The sequence below is a fragment of the Leptodactylus fuscus genome, chromosome 9 (assembly GCF_031893055.1).
Source record: "Leptodactylus fuscus isolate aLepFus1 chromosome 9, aLepFus1.hap2, whole genome shotgun sequence".
NCBI lineage: Eukaryota > Metazoa > Chordata > Amphibia > Anura > Leptodactylidae > Leptodactylus > Leptodactylus fuscus.
In genome coordinates this window covers 68,613,801-68,631,972 of record NC_134273.1, presented here as the reverse complement: position 1 = coordinate 68,631,972, position 18,172 = coordinate 68,613,801, and the positions used below count along the sequence as shown (strand labels likewise).

The 18,172-nt window shown below is 45.2% G+C and overlaps 2 protein-coding genes across 6 annotated transcripts in view; both read left to right on the top strand.

Moving 5' to 3' along the window:
• Window positions 1-1,603, top strand: part of KYAT3 (kynurenine aminotransferase 3) — a 29,632-nt gene extending 28,029 nt beyond the window's left edge. For all 5 annotated transcript variants that reach the window (XM_075286570.1, XM_075286571.1, XM_075286572.1 and 2 more), the window contains one exon: window positions 197-1,603. In XM_075286570.1, the coding sequence (XP_075142671.1) occupies window positions 197-250 (54 nt within the window). In that variant the 3' untranslated portion in view covers window positions 251-1,603. The remainder of the gene's footprint in view (window positions 1-196) is intronic.
• Window positions 1,604-4,260: 2,657 nt separating this feature from the next.
• On the top strand, window positions 4,261-17,022 carry GTF2B (general transcription factor IIB). Its single transcript, XM_075286578.1, has 7 exons — window positions 4,261-4,404; window positions 10,537-10,637; window positions 11,829-11,962; window positions 12,195-12,341; window positions 12,426-12,555; window positions 14,976-15,257; window positions 16,582-17,022. The coding sequence occupies exons 1-7, from the start codon at window positions 4,388-4,390 to the stop codon at window positions 16,713-16,715; spliced, it is 945 nt and encodes a 314-aa protein (XP_075142679.1). The 5' UTR covers window positions 4,261-4,387; the 3' UTR covers window positions 16,716-17,022.
• Window positions 17,023-18,172: the final 1,150 nt, after the last annotated feature.

Here is an 18,172-nt window from a genome sequence, read left to right as displayed (position 1 = left end):
TCCATTGTTCTGATCCTATGACAGATCAGTCCATTAGACTGAACTTTAAATTGATACAAACTTAACCTAAGATGTTGTCATTTTTAATGACGGTGAAATAGAAAATGTGAAAAAAGCTATCATGGGGAAATAATTTGTTTTAGCCAAACAAGCTTTACCAGTCACATTTATGTTGTTTATTTTTGGTTCCTTACAGAAAGACGAAACATTAGACGCAGCCGAGAAGATCTTGAAAAACTGGAATAATTGAAGAATGTATAAATGTAATACCTAGCTTTATTAATTGTATAGTAATGTTTTGATGATTTATAGCATCATGTAAGGCTTTGTTCACATTACCAGTTTAGGCTAAGGCCCCATGGGCCGTATCCGCTGCACAAACGCACTGCGGGAAGAACCGCATTGCGGTTTTCGCAGCGCTTTTAAGAGAAAGTTCATAGAGTTTTCCTGTGCGGACTTTCTCTTAACATTATATCTACGGGGAAGTCGCCGGCATTTCCGTAGATATAATTGACATGCTGCCGCAACGGCTTTGCAAATCGCAGCATGTCCACACTGCGCTTTTTTCCGCAAAGTGGGCATGGGATTCACATGAATCTCATCCCCTTTGCTTGCACTGTAAAACGCCGCAATTTTTACCGCAGCGTTTCAGCCATGGGCAAATTGCGGCGTTTACGTCCCATGGGGCCCCGGCCTTAAACAATATTCCTGTTATTCCGATTACTGGAATATTGTCCAACCCAATATATTTCTGACAGTGAAGAGATATCAGTAATGGCACCGATGGCTCTTGCCCAGGGGCACATAACGGGAAAGCCGACAGTGTGCTGAATTCAGCGCACTGGCGGCTTTCAAGTGGTATATAAAACCGCATATGCCCGAGGACATGAAAGGTCCTCCTCTTTAAAGAGAACCTTTCACCAAGTCCAGCTCTTTGCATCATTTAATAGGTGCCCTCCACTGTTTCCGGCACGTTGGAATTTTTTCTCTAGCCCCACCATTCCTGTGCAATAAGTTCAGTTAGTTATGGTCCCTGATATGCTACTTAAGGCTGTGAAAACGCAGCTTTTTTTTGTTGCAGATTTTGCTGCAGTTTTTTGAGCCAAAGCCAGGACTGGATTGAGCAATTGGGTGAAGTATAAGTCCTTATTTTATATTTCCCATTCCTTTTGCAGCCATTCTTGGCTTTGGCTCAAAAAACTGCAGCAAAATCTGCAACAAAAAAAACTGCGTTTCCGCATTGTGGGGCCTCAGCCTAACTCTATACTGTCATGTGGGGGGTGTCAGACAGGAGCATAAAAGGGGTGTGATTCTGAGCTCTGACACTGGCTGCCTCTGATTGGAGCTCTGAATCAGACCCCCTGCCTGACACCGCCCACCTGACGGTACACAACCCCTAAATAACATATCGGGCACCAGAAGTAACAGTATTGATTGATGGTGGGGGCTAGAGAAAAAACTGCACGGGAATCAGTGGAATGGCTCTTATTAACATATTCGAAGAACTAGAGGTAGTGAAAGGTTGTCTATAAAATAGTGCATGCTTCTTTAGCTGTAGTGTGAATGAGGCCTTGCACTTTTAGCCCATGATTTATTTTGACATAATAAAAAGAAACACTACAAAGAAAAGCAGAGGACTGTGCTTTGTACATCCAGCTTCCTTTATGTTCTATTACGTCTGTGTCTGCATTTTTTTTCTCTGTGTCAGTTCACAATGAAACGAGACTGTCGGTCATCTGTTTTTTCTGTAAAGACTTCAGTAGATGAGTCCTCCTGCCATATACTGTCCATGGTAATGTGGTGGGCGCACAGGGGCACCTGTCTGTCAACTGAAAGTAAGCAGAATGAATGGCGGCAAGCAGAAATCTAGAAAACCACGAGGAATTGATAGACAGTATATTTGAATATTGTAGAATTTTTCAGCATGTAAACAATAACATTTCTTTGCTTTGCCACAAAGGTAAGCGGTAACGCCCTCATGGCCCTAAAGAGCTCATTTGTGTGATGACAAATAGAGATGAGCGAACACTGTGCGGATCAGCCAATCCAAACAGCACGCTCCCATAGAAATGAATGGAAGCACCTGGCACGTACACTTTGCCGGCCGCTTAACCCCCTGCGTGCCGGCCGCTTCCATTCATTTCTATGGGAGCGTGCTGTTCGGAACAGCTGTTCTGAACAGTGTTCGCTCATCTCTAATGACAAAAAAAAAAAAAAAAATTACAAACAAAAAGTGGCAAGGTTCACATAGTTTATTAAGGCACACCTAAAGACTGGTTCACATCTGTGATCGGGATTCTGTTCGGGGAGTCCGCATGGGGACCCTCGAGCGGACTACTGAAAGCATTGACGAGCGATGAGCAATGAAAGCACACTGACCCCATAGACTATATCATTTATGGGAGTCCGTGTACTTTCATAAGCTCACCGCTTGTCAGTGCGTTCGGTATTTTGTTCGGGGGGTCCCCAAGCTGACTCTTCAAATGGAATAACTAACGCAGATGTGAACCAGACCTAAACAAACACATGCAACATTTTACAGGGGTTTTTTTTTTTTTTTTTTTTTTACAGACACAAAGTCCTGCATGTCCATGCAAAAAAAAAAAAAAAAAAAAAATGGTTTGACGGTGGAGAGGCTGCATTGGTGGTTTGCTTTAAGAAGCCATTGAAATGAATGGGTTTTTAAACTGGCCATCGGAAAGCTGTCCCTGAGTGGTTTTCGGAGACTCGCAATGGGCGGACAGCAGCGATAGTGTGAACGCCCCCTTATAAAAGTAAACCACTATGGATAAAAGCTTCTGTCATGTTTTTCTTATAATGGAGTGAATGGGTAGGGATACAGAGAAAGGGATCTCTTTCTGCATCCGTCACTTATGAGAGCAATGGTGGTGTGAACATCCCCTTAGTCTGTTGTGCATGTGTCTTCAAACCTTGAAAGCAGCATAATATGTTGATGCTATAGAAATGAAATGTATTAAAAATAAATCCTCGTTGAGTGGCCAATGGGTTGCCAAGAAGCAGCCATGTGCTGCCCCCTACAAACTACCAGTGCAGTTTTCACAATATGTATGATTATATATGGCCATTTGGTAACTATAGGTAAAAGTGCTGGGTTCTCAGCCTGGACACAGTAAGGTCAAAGTGCACTGAAGCCCCATGAACTCTAGATCAGCATGGTTTTTACACTGACTATATCTACAGTTTTGGTTATTTATTAACTGTGCTTTTTTTCTCCTTTTTTTTTGGTAGTGGATGTTTTTTTTTAATAAGCGCAGTTCCTTGATAAATGTTGAACATATATCAGTTATTTTAGCCTGGAGCCATACGACAACTTTGGCCATGACTCCAGTCCATTTTCCTTTTAGAGTGGAGTTGCAATGCAACACTGAGGGTACTTGACTTTTTTGCAATGGTTGCACCCTCCGATCACAATGTAACTCCATTAACTAACATGCATACGGCAATCTTTGGTGCATGCTGAGCACTGTGGCCCTAGTCATAGGTCTGCTTTTTGGGGGGCCCTGTGCACTTAGGACCTATTTTTCTAAAAATTTTGCACAAAAATAAACCACATGGAATTGTGAATCCAATGCTGTGTAAGAAGATAAAAATGTTTTTTTTTTTTTTTATATAAAGGCACGGGTTATAAATACGGTGAGAAAAGAAACTGCCTCTCTTCTTCAAAAAGCATGAAGTAGCGAGGGAAGAAAAACATCTAAGAAAAAGACATAAATGTGGCACAAATAAGCCCCCCCAAAATGCAATGTATGCCAAATAAAAGCGCAAGTTACATGACAAATCTAACCCCATTAACTTTCATGGGTGTGAGGATTTGCAACTGAACAGCGGTTTACTGTTGGCCCCCACACTGACCAGCCTTGGCCATGGTGCACCTCAGACATGTATGCCCTTCAGTCACAATACAGACATTCCACGTGGATGTAAGGGCAGATAACAGTGGCAGCAGCACAGCACATTGCACGTTACATATTCTGTGAGTTATAACATGACGATATCTAGATAACCGCAGATTCCACCACGCATTGCTAACGCTCTATGTAGCCTGGGCTATTGCAGAAACGAAAGCACGTGGAAAGTGTAAGCAACCATTTACTATACGCACGCACTGCGCGTGCGCTGTGATAAGACGGCAGTGCGCAAGTGCACTGAGCAGCCTTCGCATAAATCAGATTGGAAGATTAGAGGCATGCGCATTAGCCTTCTAGAGGTACATTTGCATGCGACATACGCATGCGCGAGAGGTAACAATGAGCCACCGTTCGGGCTGACCGCGTCTCCTCTACCACGTGATCGAGCTTTATATAAGGAGGAGCGCTGAGACGGCTGGTTACTTGTCGGGTAGCTCGGTTATTCGGACGCCGTAACAATGGCGTCAACGAGTCGGTGAGTGAGCAGGCTGGTGTTACTGTTGCCTGACCCAGCTGTGTAGTTGTGGTAAAGGCTGTAGAAGACTGTGAGGGCTCAGTTTACGGCTGCTCGTTGTCCGGGGCTGGGCAGCTGTTGAGATCCTTTCAGGGTTGTTGAGTGTGACATGGCTGTACCATACGTGTGGAGCTCTCAGCCCAAGCCCAGCACATGAGGAGGGGGCAGCCTGTGCCCTGGTACATGAGGAGGGGGGGCAGCCTGTGCCCTGGTACATGAGGAGGGGGGGCAGCCTGTGCCCTGGTACATGAGGAGGGGGGGCAGCCTGTGCCCTGGCACATGAGGAGGGGGGCAGCCTGTGCCCTGGTACATGAGGAGGGGGGGCAGCCTGTGCCCTGGTACATGAGGAGGGGGGGCAGCCTGTGCCCTGGTACGTGAGGAGGGGGGGCAGCCTGTGCCCTGGTACGTGAGGAGGGGGGCAGCCTGTGCCCTGGTACGTGAGGAGGGGGGGCAGCCTGTGCCCTGGTACGTGAGGAGGGGGGGCAGCCTGTGCCCTGGTACATGAGGAGGGGGGGCAGCCTGTGCCCTGGTACATGAGGAGGGGGGGCAGCCTGTGCCCTGGTACATGAGGAGGGGGGCAGCCTGTGCCTGCTAATAGCTGGCATATACCTGGTTCTTAGAGTTAAATTATCCCTAAATTTCCCATAGCCCTTCCTGTCACCTTGTTATATCACATTAATCTTCTTATCTATCTCTGAGAAAGCTGGGTGACAGCCAATATGGCTGCCCTTACAGCTCTTAAAGGGGCAGTCACCAGTTTCCTATCTCTGCCCAGTGACTACTATTCTATTTATTACAGTATACGGTCTGGCTGCCATTATGGGGGTGCTGTGCTGCTGCTGTGTTCCTCTGATAACCGATTGCTTCACTCTGCTTTGCTTCAGCTTGTGGTCTGCACATACTTCCTCTTGTATTATTGGGCAGACTTGCTGATCAGGAGTTTGGGAAAGCTGTGTCACATCCCCTCCCACATGTCTGCTGTGTAATTCTGTAAGCTTGTATCTCCCGCTGCAGATTTCTCTATAGCCGGTTACTATAGAATTTATTGGGGCAGGGGGCCATATGGTGGCTCAGTGGTTAGCACTGCAGCCCTGCAGCGCTGGAGTCCTGGTGTTCAAATCCCGCCAAGGGCATAAAACCATCTGCAAGGAGTTTGTATGTTCTCCCCGTGTTTGCATGGATTTCTATCCCATATTCCAAAAAGACATACTGATAGGGAAAAATGTACATTGTGAGCTCTATATGGGCTTACAATCTACATAAAAAAAAAAAAAAATTATTGGGGCAATTCCGACAATTTGTGTGTCATTTATCTACGAAGATGGCATTGCTGTATACCTGTGCCGAAATGTTCCTATATGTGTGCATAGGGTTGTGTAAGGGCAGGTCACATGTATGAGATGCAGGTCATAGAATCTAGGCCGAAAACCATGTAAAATCAAATACATGTGAACAGGCCCCGGCGTATAGTGACGTGCCACCCATGGGGGATGCAAGTTAAAAATGCTATTGTACGTGGTATGTTTGTTTTTTTTTGTTTTTTTGTTCCTTTCAATTTTCCTCCCCAGGTGCAGTATGGGTTATTTATGGAGAACAAGACTTTATGAAATTGTATAAATATGGCAAACCCCCCCCCCCCCCACTGGTATATAAGTCTGTTTAACTGTGCCTTACTATTTTCTACAGGATTCCTGCAATGACCTGATTCAGCTTTCGCTCCATTTTTTTCCTCGTTCCATACCGTAGAAGTCAATGGGAGGAAAAAACTCAATTTTTTATTTTTTTTAGCAGGAGGATCAAAGGGGTTTTCCCACAAAAGATGTTCATGGAATACCCACAGAATATGCCATAAAGTTCTGAAAGCTGCAGGTCCCGCTTATCTCAAGCATAACCCCCAGCCCCATTCCCCGCTACTTACTTGTGGATAACTTTCAGCTCTGATCAGGCTGTTACAGATATGGAAACCACATAGAGAATGGAAGTTATGGACGTAGCTCATTGTTGTACTCTGTTTCCTGATCCGCGTCTATCCTACTTATGGCGTATTCTGTGGCTATGTCATCAATGTCTTTCATGAGAAAACCTCTTTAGCTGATTTTTTGCAATGTGTGGCCCTAGTGTTAAAGGGATTTAGGGTTTGTACACTATATACAGGTTTATGGGGTCCCCAAGATCTGAGCTTGGGGTGGTTGACCTGTATGAAGATAAATAATAATGTATTAAAGGGTAAGTCATCAGTATGTGATCTATGGGACTTTGACACTTGGACCCACACAGATCAGCCGGTGCAGTGGACGGGGAACGTCGCTGCCGTTTCCCAGACCTACCGCTATACAGTGAATGGAGCGGCTGTACCAGACAGTCTGCATGTCTTTCCTATCCACTGTACCAGGTTGTGGGGTTCAGACGTGATCTGGTGTCAGACCCCAAACATCATATCCTTATGACTTATCCTGTGATTGTGGGCCAGACATCACCTTTAATGAGGATACTTGCAAGTTGTGAAATGATGGCATTGTCTGGGCTATAGGGCAATTGTATGTGACATTGACTCCCATACAAAAACCTTATGGGGACAAATGGTGTAAACTGCAGAAGACTAGTCCGGTTCCCAGACTATGGCCCTAACCAGACTATTGCCCTACACTCGCTTTATGGAGATATTTGGCGATAACAGGATTGGTTGTTCTACAGCCGTCGCTTCCCTATACATATAGATATACATATAGGTGTCATTTAGCGGTAACATTTCTATTGACTTGGAGTGTGACGGTCACATGCTGGACTTCTAGCAAAGATGACTGCCTAGCACTGGCCATGTGATGGCTGATGGTGAGCGCTCACTGATATGTCCCATAGGAATGTGCTGTGATCTGTCACGTGTCAGTCTGGAGGAGTATATAGCAGGATGACATGAGCTGTATTCCCATTGACGTATATGGGGAGAACATCATTGCTCCTCTTGGTGAAAGGGGATGTGGTTTTCTAAAATCACATTTGGGGCAAAAAAAATTTTTATATTTTGGTGCTTGCTCCGTGTTAGCTGTGTTTTTCACACTGACCCATACGCTCCCATGTGCACACGTACTATGGCAGAACACGAGACCGTTACTATTCCAGGCTACAAAGCAGACAGGTCTCGCTGAAGGACATAGATGGGGCCCTGGAAGTAATGGGTGGTGGGGGTCCATGTGCTGTTTTACCATAGTCGCTGTACACGCATACCTTCATGTAGGCCTTTTTTGGGGGGGGGGCAGGGGCAATGATGTAGGCCTTTGATGCCATTTTTGTGAGTGAGTGACTCTAGATTAGGGATTTGGGAGGTCAAAGTGCAAAAATAGGGAAATTTGGGGAATTGAAGTTTAGCATCATCATTGACAAACAAGTTCACATTGTCATAGTCGATGTTGTGTCCCTGTGCCCTGTTTCCCATCTGTTTTTCTATGAATTATATTAGAAGGGGGGGAGGGTGATTTTAATTTTGAGATATTTTTAACTTTTTTTTTTATATATTTGTATTGCAGTCTATGGTGAAATCCAGACATTACTATTTGAGGCTTGTCTCCATAGTCCTATCGCTATGGCAGGCCTGTGAGACTCCTTTTGGTATTAATGCTGAATGGCTGATGGTACTTGCCATATAACACTGGGGCCTGTGACTGTCATTGATCTATAGGTCAGTGAGTTACGGTTATGCACGGCGATCCCTCTTGGTATTCTTTACAAGCCTTGTGCAATAGTGTTGATAGTTACTGAGCGTCTGTGTGTCCTGAAGGTGAGGGTCTTTGCCGTGTGTGTATATACTATATTCAGATGTAGCAGAGGTAACCTGAACTACAGCCGTGTGACATCACAGAAGACAGCAAAAACCAATGAAGTCATTGATTTGTGTTAGTTTTTTTTTTTCCAGGTTAGCTCTGCTACATCTGTGCATTTTACATCATCTATATATAATCTTACTCAGGCTGTGTTCATGTTGGTGTCTCCGCACCTAATCAGTTTTGTGATGCGCCCATAGACTATAAAAACTAATGGAACGGGTCATTTCCAAAAACCTGTTGAAGTCAATCAGTTATTAAAGCCATCCACCCTTGTGTGTTTGGAGCTTTCCTGCCGTGTATCTGATCTTTTGGACAGACAAGTGTTTTGTTTTATGTAGATTGTGAACCCCATATATGTCCCACAATCTACATTTTTCCCTATCAGTATGTTTTTAGCGTATGGGAGGAAATCCACACAAACACGGGGAGAACATACAAACTCCTTGCAGATGTTCCTGGCAGGATTCGAACTCCTGCACTGCAAGGCTGCAGTGCTAACCACTGAGCCACCATGTTACCCCAGACAAGTGTTTTTTGTTTTTTTTTTTGACTTGTAGCTCCATCCAAAAAAAAAAAAAATTCACGACACAGGAATTTATCCATATTTTAACATTGAGGTCTATGGGAGGCGGACATAAAAGATGGTGGTCAGTTTGTCCATTTTTCGTTTTGTTTTCCGCTCCTTGTTCTCTGTGCATGCTCAGAATAAAGACGAGGGGGGAGGTAACATCGCAATCCATGTGACTGGGGACAATGACCTGTGCAGGTATGTGTCATGGAAGCCTTAGATGCCCTGATAGGGCGAGGGCTTTTGGTGGTTATAAACGCTGTTGCCTTCGGGCCGGAGCAGCAGGACGCGCCGCATTGTAATGTTTACAGGTGGAAAAGAATCGGCAGAGTGAATGACATTGACATTTCCCTTGAGGGTGTGGATGAGATTTGTTAAAATGAGTCCTGAGTACAAGAGCTATTCTATCCTGCTGTCAGCGGCCGCTGTGGGTCCGGACTAGTGTGGCGTAGTGGTGGGATTTGTAACGTAAGGCCTTCAGTTTTCTTGGTCAGTCTGTGGAGTGTTTTGTATTAGGTTTGTGTGATCCTAACAAGTGATAGCCGTGCGGCTAGAGGTGACCTGGGTTATATATGCTAATAGCCAGGAGAAAGCTGTGCATGCAAGGCAGGTTGTGTTGTGTTATAGATGGCCAAGCACGATGCATTGCTCCTTCTATTAATGGTCTGCAGCAGACATGCTCAATCTGCTGTTCCACAGGACCCCCCATTCTTGTGAGTAGTGGGGTTCCCATTGTTTGGATCCCCACTGATCTGACGGTTATCTGTGGCTAGGTAATAACCTGTACGCTTGGTCCGTCCCCTATAGCACGCAGACTGTGAGGGCTTCTCCTCCATTCTCTATGCTCCTTCATAGTGCTAATCCCTGCTCTCCGTGTAAATGACTCCGGGCTGCTCAGTAGCTGTCAGAGCCACGAAACCTTGAACAAAACACTTTGTATGTAAGCGGTGTGAAAGGTTACACTCCGAGCAGGGAAATCCTATGAGCTCAGCGGCCTGCCGGATGACTACATGGTATTGTAACGCCGCTCTCCTCACATAGGACTACTCCCTGTAACATGGAGTGTATCTGTAAAGTGGCCGGGCGTGTTTTCCTTTGGCGGCTTTGTCTGATTTGACACAAGGCAATAAGGAAGAAATTCTTCAGCGTGTGCGATGTCATTGACTGAATAAGTGTGTGATATTATTAGCTTTAGGTAATTCAGGGATTGGGCGGGTTCCAGAGTTAAAGGCCATGGAGTGCAGTGTACAGTATGTAATGGGGGAGGGGAGACTTCCCTATTGTCATATAAGCAGACAATGATGTGGAACCTCCCTAGAGAAGACTACGGTACATGAAAACGGGTCTCCAGGAATATATCGTCTGCCTGTTCTTAGGACGTGTCATTCACATTGGGGCAGTCTGACACCCCAACCTCTCTCAGATCTGCGCATTGAATGGGCTGTAGTGCCAGGCATTGCATAGCGGGTGTACAGCTCAGCCCCTGCTACTCAGTGGTTAAAAAAAATAAAATCCCTGGCATTTTTGCATACAGTAGATTGAAACACTTTGCCACATGGGAATGAGATCAGTGAATTTCCATCAGCCTGTTGTGTTACCTGTGCAACATGCAAATCCACCCTGAGGCCGGGCCGTGAGGGATATGTAGTGTCATTTTAATGCAAAAAAATAACTTTTCTTTTGTTTCTCTGTATTTTTCATTAGTGTGGAGCCGAAAGTCACATGTCCTAACCATCCTGATGCCATTCTGGTAGAAGATTACAGAGCGGGGGACATGATCTGCTCAGAATGTGGATTAGTAGTAGGTAAGGTCAAGTGTGTGGGTCATGGATTTAGAATCGATAGTGGTTTTTGTTTTCCTCATTGGACAGCGGGGATCAGCAGGGTGGGCTGGAGAATTTCCAAGCCTTCAAAAAAAAAAAAAAAATATATATATATATATATATATATATATATATATATATATATATATATATATATATATATATATATATATATACACACAAACACTCTTAGAACAGCGCTGTGTGTGTATAATATACATATATACTGTATATATTTTGTGTGTTTATATTTATACATACACATAGAGCAGCGCTGTCCGCTTTCTGCTGCATTCTCTGTATCAGCTGCTGAAACAACTCCTCTTGGTGATGCCACATTACAGACCCTCAAAGATCTGATATTACTGACTTCTCTTTGGGATAAGTTATCAGTATTCTTGGCCTAAAAGCCTGTTACGATCACAAATGTGACAACTAATGTTAGTGAATGCAGTCATGTGAGATCCTGCCAGTTTGGACTCTTTCCAAATGTCAGGCGGTAATGCCATTCACTATCAGTAGGCATGATGTAGTAGCAAGAGACTGCAGTCATATCTGTCTGTCACTAGGTAGCCCAAGCCTTAGGTCGTGTTCATCTGGAGGAATTTGTAGCTGATTTTGAAGCGGTTTCCAGATTTTCCTTTGTATCTGCCTGCCACTGTATTCAGTGAGAAACAGAAGACACTGATAATAAAATAAGTAATAAGTGAATATTGCGGTCACTTTGTGGGTGTGTTAGTAGTACGAGCACATGCCTACAATATAAACGTCTTCCGGTCCGGCCCGTATACAACAGATCACCACAGATTTTGGTTCTGACCAACTTTTAGCTAATGGTTGGCTCTATGGGACAGACTGTCCTTGGTTTATGTATGGGCAACCAATAGCATACAGCCCAAAATATGCCACGTCTGCAGTCTAAAACCTAATGTATATGGCCAGCGATGGTAGATTATTCCCATTCATTAAGTGGAAACCGGAGGACTGTAAAATGGAGAAGAATCTAAGAGGAAAGTCTGTCTAAATTTTTCTTCATTTTCCAATGGTGCCTTAGAGTGTATCAGTCCGGGGATCTAGTTGTATGTATTGTAAAGTATTACTGAATACATCACGTTTTTGATCTTCCTAATACTGGATCATATTTGGATTTTTTTTCTGTTTCTACCACTTTAGGTGACCGGGTTATTGATGTTGGCTCTGAATGGAGAACGTTTAGCAACGACAAAGCCACCAAAGATCCATCTCGAGTGGGAGACACACAAAATCCTCTTCTAAGTGGTGGAGATCTGACTACAATGATTGGAAAGGTATCTCTTACTGGTTCTGTGGTGGGCTTACAAACATATTCAGAGTTATTCCCGCTATAGTTGTGTCCCACAGCAGTATAGAGCTACAACTCCCTGCAGTGAACAGGGCATGATGGGAGTTGTAGTTACAGGACAGCTAGGCTGCTGTTGTAGAATACGGCCTGAACGATTAGAGGACTGAGAAGGGACAATTATTTTTAATAGATGTATTTTTTCCTGTCTTGGGTCACAGGGAACAGGTTCGGCAAGTTTTGACGAGTTTGGGAATTCTAAATACCAGAACCGGAGGACGATGAGCAGCTCGGACCGAGCCATGATGAACGCGTTTAAGGAAATTTCGACAATGGCAGACAGAATAAACCTCCCACGTAATATTGTCGTAAGTCAGCATCTTGTCATTCCAGTTGTGAAAGCCACAAATCTCACTTCTCCAAAATGACAGTATTTTTGTCTTCCTTGAAAGGATCGAACTAATAATTTATTTAAACAAGTGTACGAACAGAAAAGCCTGAAGGGCAGGAGCAATGACGCCATAGCGTCCGCCTGTCTGTATATCGCATGTCGGCAAGAAGGGGTGCCCCGAACATTTAAAGGTAAGCTCTTGTCAGACCACGGGCGGCAGAATGTCTTTTAAAGTAATGTTAAAGAAGAATTTAAGGGGTTAAAGAGTGAATGCCATAATGACAGCCCTGTCCTATAGAAGTGACTAGGAGGAGCCTATAATTACTTCATACGGTCATTATGACACACACGGTGCAGTATAAACACTGAACAGATCACATGCTGAAATGAGCAACGTGACCTATTTTGAGGAAGGTCTTCAATGAAAGTTGGACAACCCTTTAACTCTAAGATTGCCACAGAAACTCCTGGTGAGCCGAGTTAGAAAGTCCACTTAGTGCTGTTGTAAGACCTTACAGCGCCCCCATCTGTCTGCTCACACAGTAGGATAGTATAGAACATGCTGCCATAGATGTGGCCTTGGTCGCGTACTGGGCCGTGCAGCCATTTGCTTTTGTGTCAGATGGTGAGGAGGAAAGATTAGAAAAAAAAATTGAAAATGGACGTTGTACCACGCTGGGTAGCGCCTAGTGGTCATGTGATTACCAGGTCACATAGTTGTATTGCCTCTATTCACTAAATGGCTCACTGACTGTATAGGCTAGAACAGCTAGTAGATGGCCTATATCTGAGAGCCAAGGACCTGACCGCCTCCTGGTAGACTGCAAGAGCTATGAACATATGGGAATGTAATGTTAAAGCGGTGCAGCCCTCACCCAGGCCATGTACGTGTTATGTGTGTATATATGTATGTGTGGTTACAGAGCTACAGTAAATACTAGGTCACTGCCCTGAAGGAGGACCATTCACCACCTCCACCAAATCCCGTCCCCGCCATCATATAATAGACTTTGCTCCACCTGTACACCTGACCCTACAGAGCCTAAACGGTATATCTGGCAACAAAACTAACAGCACTGACTGTTTGGAAACTGTGGGGACTAGTAAAAATATTACATCTGCTCCAGAATCGGTGGAGCTGCGCCTATTAAAAGATGCAAAAAAATAATGGAATTGGTGCAGGTGGTGAAAGGTCCTCTTTAAAATAAAATGGCGCAGTACTGTATTTTACGGACTATAAGGCGCACTGGACTATAAGCCGCATTGCCCATGAGCGCCTTATAGTCCGTCTCGGTTCATATATAAGGCGCACCGGATTATAAGCCGCAGTCCGGTGCGCATTATGTTATTGAAAGCGGCGGCAGGCAGACTTTGCCAGCGGCCGCTTAACCCCCCGCGTGCCAGCCGCTTCTATTGGAAGCGCTCGGCAGGCGAGGAGGGGCTCTATCAGCAAAATCATGCTGATAGAGCCCAACCGTAAAAGTTAGATTAAATTATCCCCCCCCCCCCCCCCGTTTTAAAATAAAACCCTGAAACAGAATGTGAAACTTACCGAGCGGTGCAGGGTGGGCGGGCATTCAGGCCTCCTCTTCCTCCGATGTTCCATCCTCCTCCTCCGGCGCTCACTAACTGATAGTGGCCTGGGCGCATGCGCAGTAGCCGTAGTAGAAGCATTATGATATTGCGCATGCGCCCAGGCCATTATCAGATCGCGAGCGCCGGAGGAAGTGGTCAGGACATCGGAGGAAGAGGAGGCCTGAATGCCCGCCCGCCCTGCACCGCTCGGTAAGTTTCACGTTCTGTTGCAGGCCGGCGTGAGAGCAGGGCTGCCGGACACTTCCCATTCATTTCTATGGGAGCCGGCATGCGAGCGCTCCCCATAGAAATGAATGGACTGCTTTTTTCCATTCATTTCTATGGGGAGCGCTCGCATGCCGGCTCCCATAGAAATGAATAGGAAGTGTCCGGCAGCCCTGCTGTAACGCCGGCGTGTACGGCTGTGATACACGCCGGCGTTCCGTAGTGTGAATGCACCCTTACGGTGCCTTTTATGTATGTATGGAAGCGGCACACAGACTTTGCTGCCGCTTCCATCCATATATAAGGCGCACCGGACTATAAGCCGCACTTACGATTTCTGAGGAAATCGTAGGTTTTTATGTGCGCCTTATAGTCCGGAAAATACGGTAGTTTAAGCAGTGGCTCTGACTCTCTGGCTGTGCTATGGGAGATCCCAGTCCCTGAGTAAAGTGCTGTCTTCTCCCTGGTTGAGTCTCCAGCTCTCCTGTAGGGGGCACATCACATACAGCCAGTAGCCATGGCCTGAGCCTGGCTGACTCCGCCATGTGACGGCCGTCTTTCTTCCACTGCTCGTTCTCATATACCAGTACCGCCCAATCCAACTAACTTACTGCCAATTTCACCTGCTGTTTCCTGTCTAATTTCCATGAAGGCCCCATTGAGCATGGACACTGTCCTCCCCCTCCTCATACCAGACCCCCCATCTCCCCCAGGACACATCTGATGCAGAGGATTTGCTGCCATTTCATTAAAGCTTTCTTGCTCTTGTGATCGGCCCACAGTAGTCTGACCACTGATGTTTACTTTGTAGAAATCTGCGCCGTCTCAAGAATTTCCAAGAAAGAAATCGGCAGATGTTTCAAGCTGATCTTGAAAGCCCTGGAAACGAATGTGGATTTGATTACGACGGGAGACTTTATGTCCAGGTTCTGCTCAAACTTGGGTCTCTCCAAACAAGTGCAGATGGCAGCGACTTACATTGCACGCAAGGCTGTAGAGCTGGACTTGGTTCCTGGAAGAAGTCCCATATCTGTGGCAGCTGCTGCCATTTACATGGCTTCACAAGCATCTGCTGAGAAGAGAACGCAGAAAGGTTAGTACATGCCGCTCACACAATGTCTCTACAGAGGTCGTGTATATGGTTAACAAGGACGACACAATGCAAAACATACTGGTGCTGTACACATGGGACATGTCACACAAACCTCTCCTATTCACCAGTATGAGCTTTTCAGTGGCAAGCACATGGATTTCTTCAGGCAGGATCCAGAGGAGTGTGTGGGACCCTTGCTGAAATTTGTGACCTGTCTACATCCTTGCTCTGTGTAGCTCCTGCTTTTTGCAGACAAAAAAAATTCTGTACTTTTCACAGATATGATTGGTCCGTTTTTCAGTGTCTGAAGAAGGGCATAGAAAGTAGTGGAAAATTGCATTTGACCACCATTGTAATATTTATTCTCTCACCAGAGGGCGCTGCTGCTGCAGCAAAAGTAAGCAATTGCCTTATTTGAGCTGCTTCTATAGAATGGATATAAACTATTAGATAATATTGGGCCAGAAGATGGCTTGAAATTTCACTCTGCTTTAGTTGAACTTGTGCAGTCAAAGAAGCCAGCCATTTGTGTCACCAGATTATTCAGTTTACATCCAGACTCCTTTAGCATTAGATATGATGTGACTTATACACAGTCCAGTCCCATTAATGTGACCACCTGTCAAAATCCAGAATAACCTCCTTTGGCAGAGCGGACCGCTGCGAGACGTGCAGGAAGAGAGGGGATGTTGTGATGGTGTTCACTGGGATGTTCAGCCATGCCGACTCCAGTGCCGTGGCCAGCTGCGCTAGGTTACACGGTGGAGCATCCATGGTGTGAACAACCCTATCGAGGTCCCACAGATTCTCAATTGGGTTCAAGTCCGGGGAATTTGCTGGCCAAGGGAGTACGGTAAACTCATCCTGGTGATCCTCGAACCACGCACGTACACTGCGAGCTTTATGACACGTCGCATTGTCCTGCTGGTAGATGCCATCATCCTCAGGAAAAGCATTTCACATGTAGGGGTGAACATGGTCCGCAAGGATAGATGCATAGTTGTGCTGATCCATCGTGTCTTCCACAATGATGAGTGCACCCAGATGGCGGATGACACGTGCCTTCTGCGATTGGTTATTTAACGTTGGCGGCGGTCACATTAATATGACTGGACTGTGCACTTTCTTTTGGTTGCCCACTTACTGTGCAGAATTTCATTTTGGGAAATGTAGGAAGGACTTGCTGTTGCAAAATGCCATACAGGACCTAGTCTAAGCTTTTTGGGGCTTGTTCACTGATATTTCCATATGCCTGATTTGTCTTTAAAATCTTTATAGACAAGTGTTGGACTCACAGCAAATACTCTTTATCTTTTGTCCACAGAAATCGGTGACATAGCCGGCGTGGCTGATGTGACCATCAGACAGTCCTACAGACTCATCTACCCTCGGGCCCCAGACTTGTTCCCTGCAGACTTCAAGTTCGACACACCAGTTGACAAGTTGCCGCAGTTATAGGCGGCCTCGCGCGGTTCTGGAATAGTTGACCATTTGATTTTGCGGTTTTATTTGACACTGATGAAAGAGACGTGAAGTAGAGTTGGCGAAGACTGTGCCGGGTCTAATACGACATTCCAAGCGTTTTCTATGTGTATATATCATAGCGGGTTACATATTTAAGATTTGAACAATGGCGTGTTTCTTTGTTTTGCATACGTTGTATATTGACAAGCTAGTAATGGATAATAAACTCTTTCCAGAAATCCTTCCTTGTCATACTTTAAGGAGCGAGACCCGACGACCGCGTCTCACATCAGGTGTATAAACCGGACCAGACGTACATTGTAACTGCGGACTTATTGTTCTAATGATGCAATTTTCTATTTAATATATTCTTTTCTGTAATTAAATGGCCTACTGTCACATTCTTCATCATGGTCACTAATACTGAACACTTATTTGGTTTCTTAAAGGGGTGGTCCTGGATCTGAAGATAACTGATCGTGATGACCTAGTCACAGAATGTCCTCAGTATTGGGTCAGTCTGGATCCGGACCCTCTTAAAGAAACTCAAGAGAGTGGGAGCCCAACGGCAGCGCTAGGAGCCACTGCTACAGTATATAGAGCTCTGTACACTGTATACAGCTTCTGGTCTGTACACTGTAGAGGTGGTGCCTGGAACTGCAACCCCATTCACTTGAATTGGAGCAGGTCTGCTACCAGCCATCCAGTGATGGAAATAATTTGGGCTCTTGCTGATTTTGTAAGTTTCCCCACTGACAGACATGAACGCTCTATAATTTTAAGGGTGGGTCAATTTTAACAGTGAGAGATAGAAGATGAAAAATAAAATCCAGAAAATCGCACTGCAAATAAATTTATAAAATTAGTACATTTTGCATAGAGAAATAAGTATTTGATCCCTCGGACAAACAAGACTTAATACTTGTGGCAAAACCCTTGTTGGTGCGCACACAACAGACACATTTTGTAGGAATTTTGGGCCTCTTTCCAGATGATCATCTATATCATTAAAGGGATTCTACCACTAAATCAACATTTTTTTTTTCTAATTACCACGTCGGAATAGCCTTTAGAAAGGCTATTCGTCTCTTACCTTTAGATGTGGTCTCCACGCCGCCGTTCCTTAGCAATATCGGTTTTAACAGGTATGCAAATGAGTTCTCCGCAGCAATGAGGGTGGGGGGTCAGTGTACTCTCTGTGAAATACACGTATAGTACACTGATCCACAGCACGGTTGTCTGCAACCGGCCTCACTCTTAGCCCTGCACGTTCCCCTGTAATGAAATCACAGGACACACATGGCCTGTTTTGCAAACTATCCCTTCCTGGGGTCTTTGTTGTCAGATTTCTTCAGTCTACATATCTGACCAGATAATAAAATCACTGCAATATCTGAGGTCAATATAAATTGCTTCATGCAACAGCAAAGAGCTCAGCTGTGAGATTGTGT

Coding starts and splice junctions, on each gene's coding strand:
- GTF2B (XM_075286578.1), top strand. Junction 10,638..11,828: donor AGAATGTGGATTAGTAGTAG/GTAAGGTCAAGT, acceptor CTACCACTTTAG/GTGACCGGGTTATTGATGTT. Junction 12,556..14,975: donor GGTGCCCCGAACATTTAAAG/GTAAGCTCTTGT, acceptor TTTACTTTGTAG/AAATCTGCGCCGTCTCAAGA.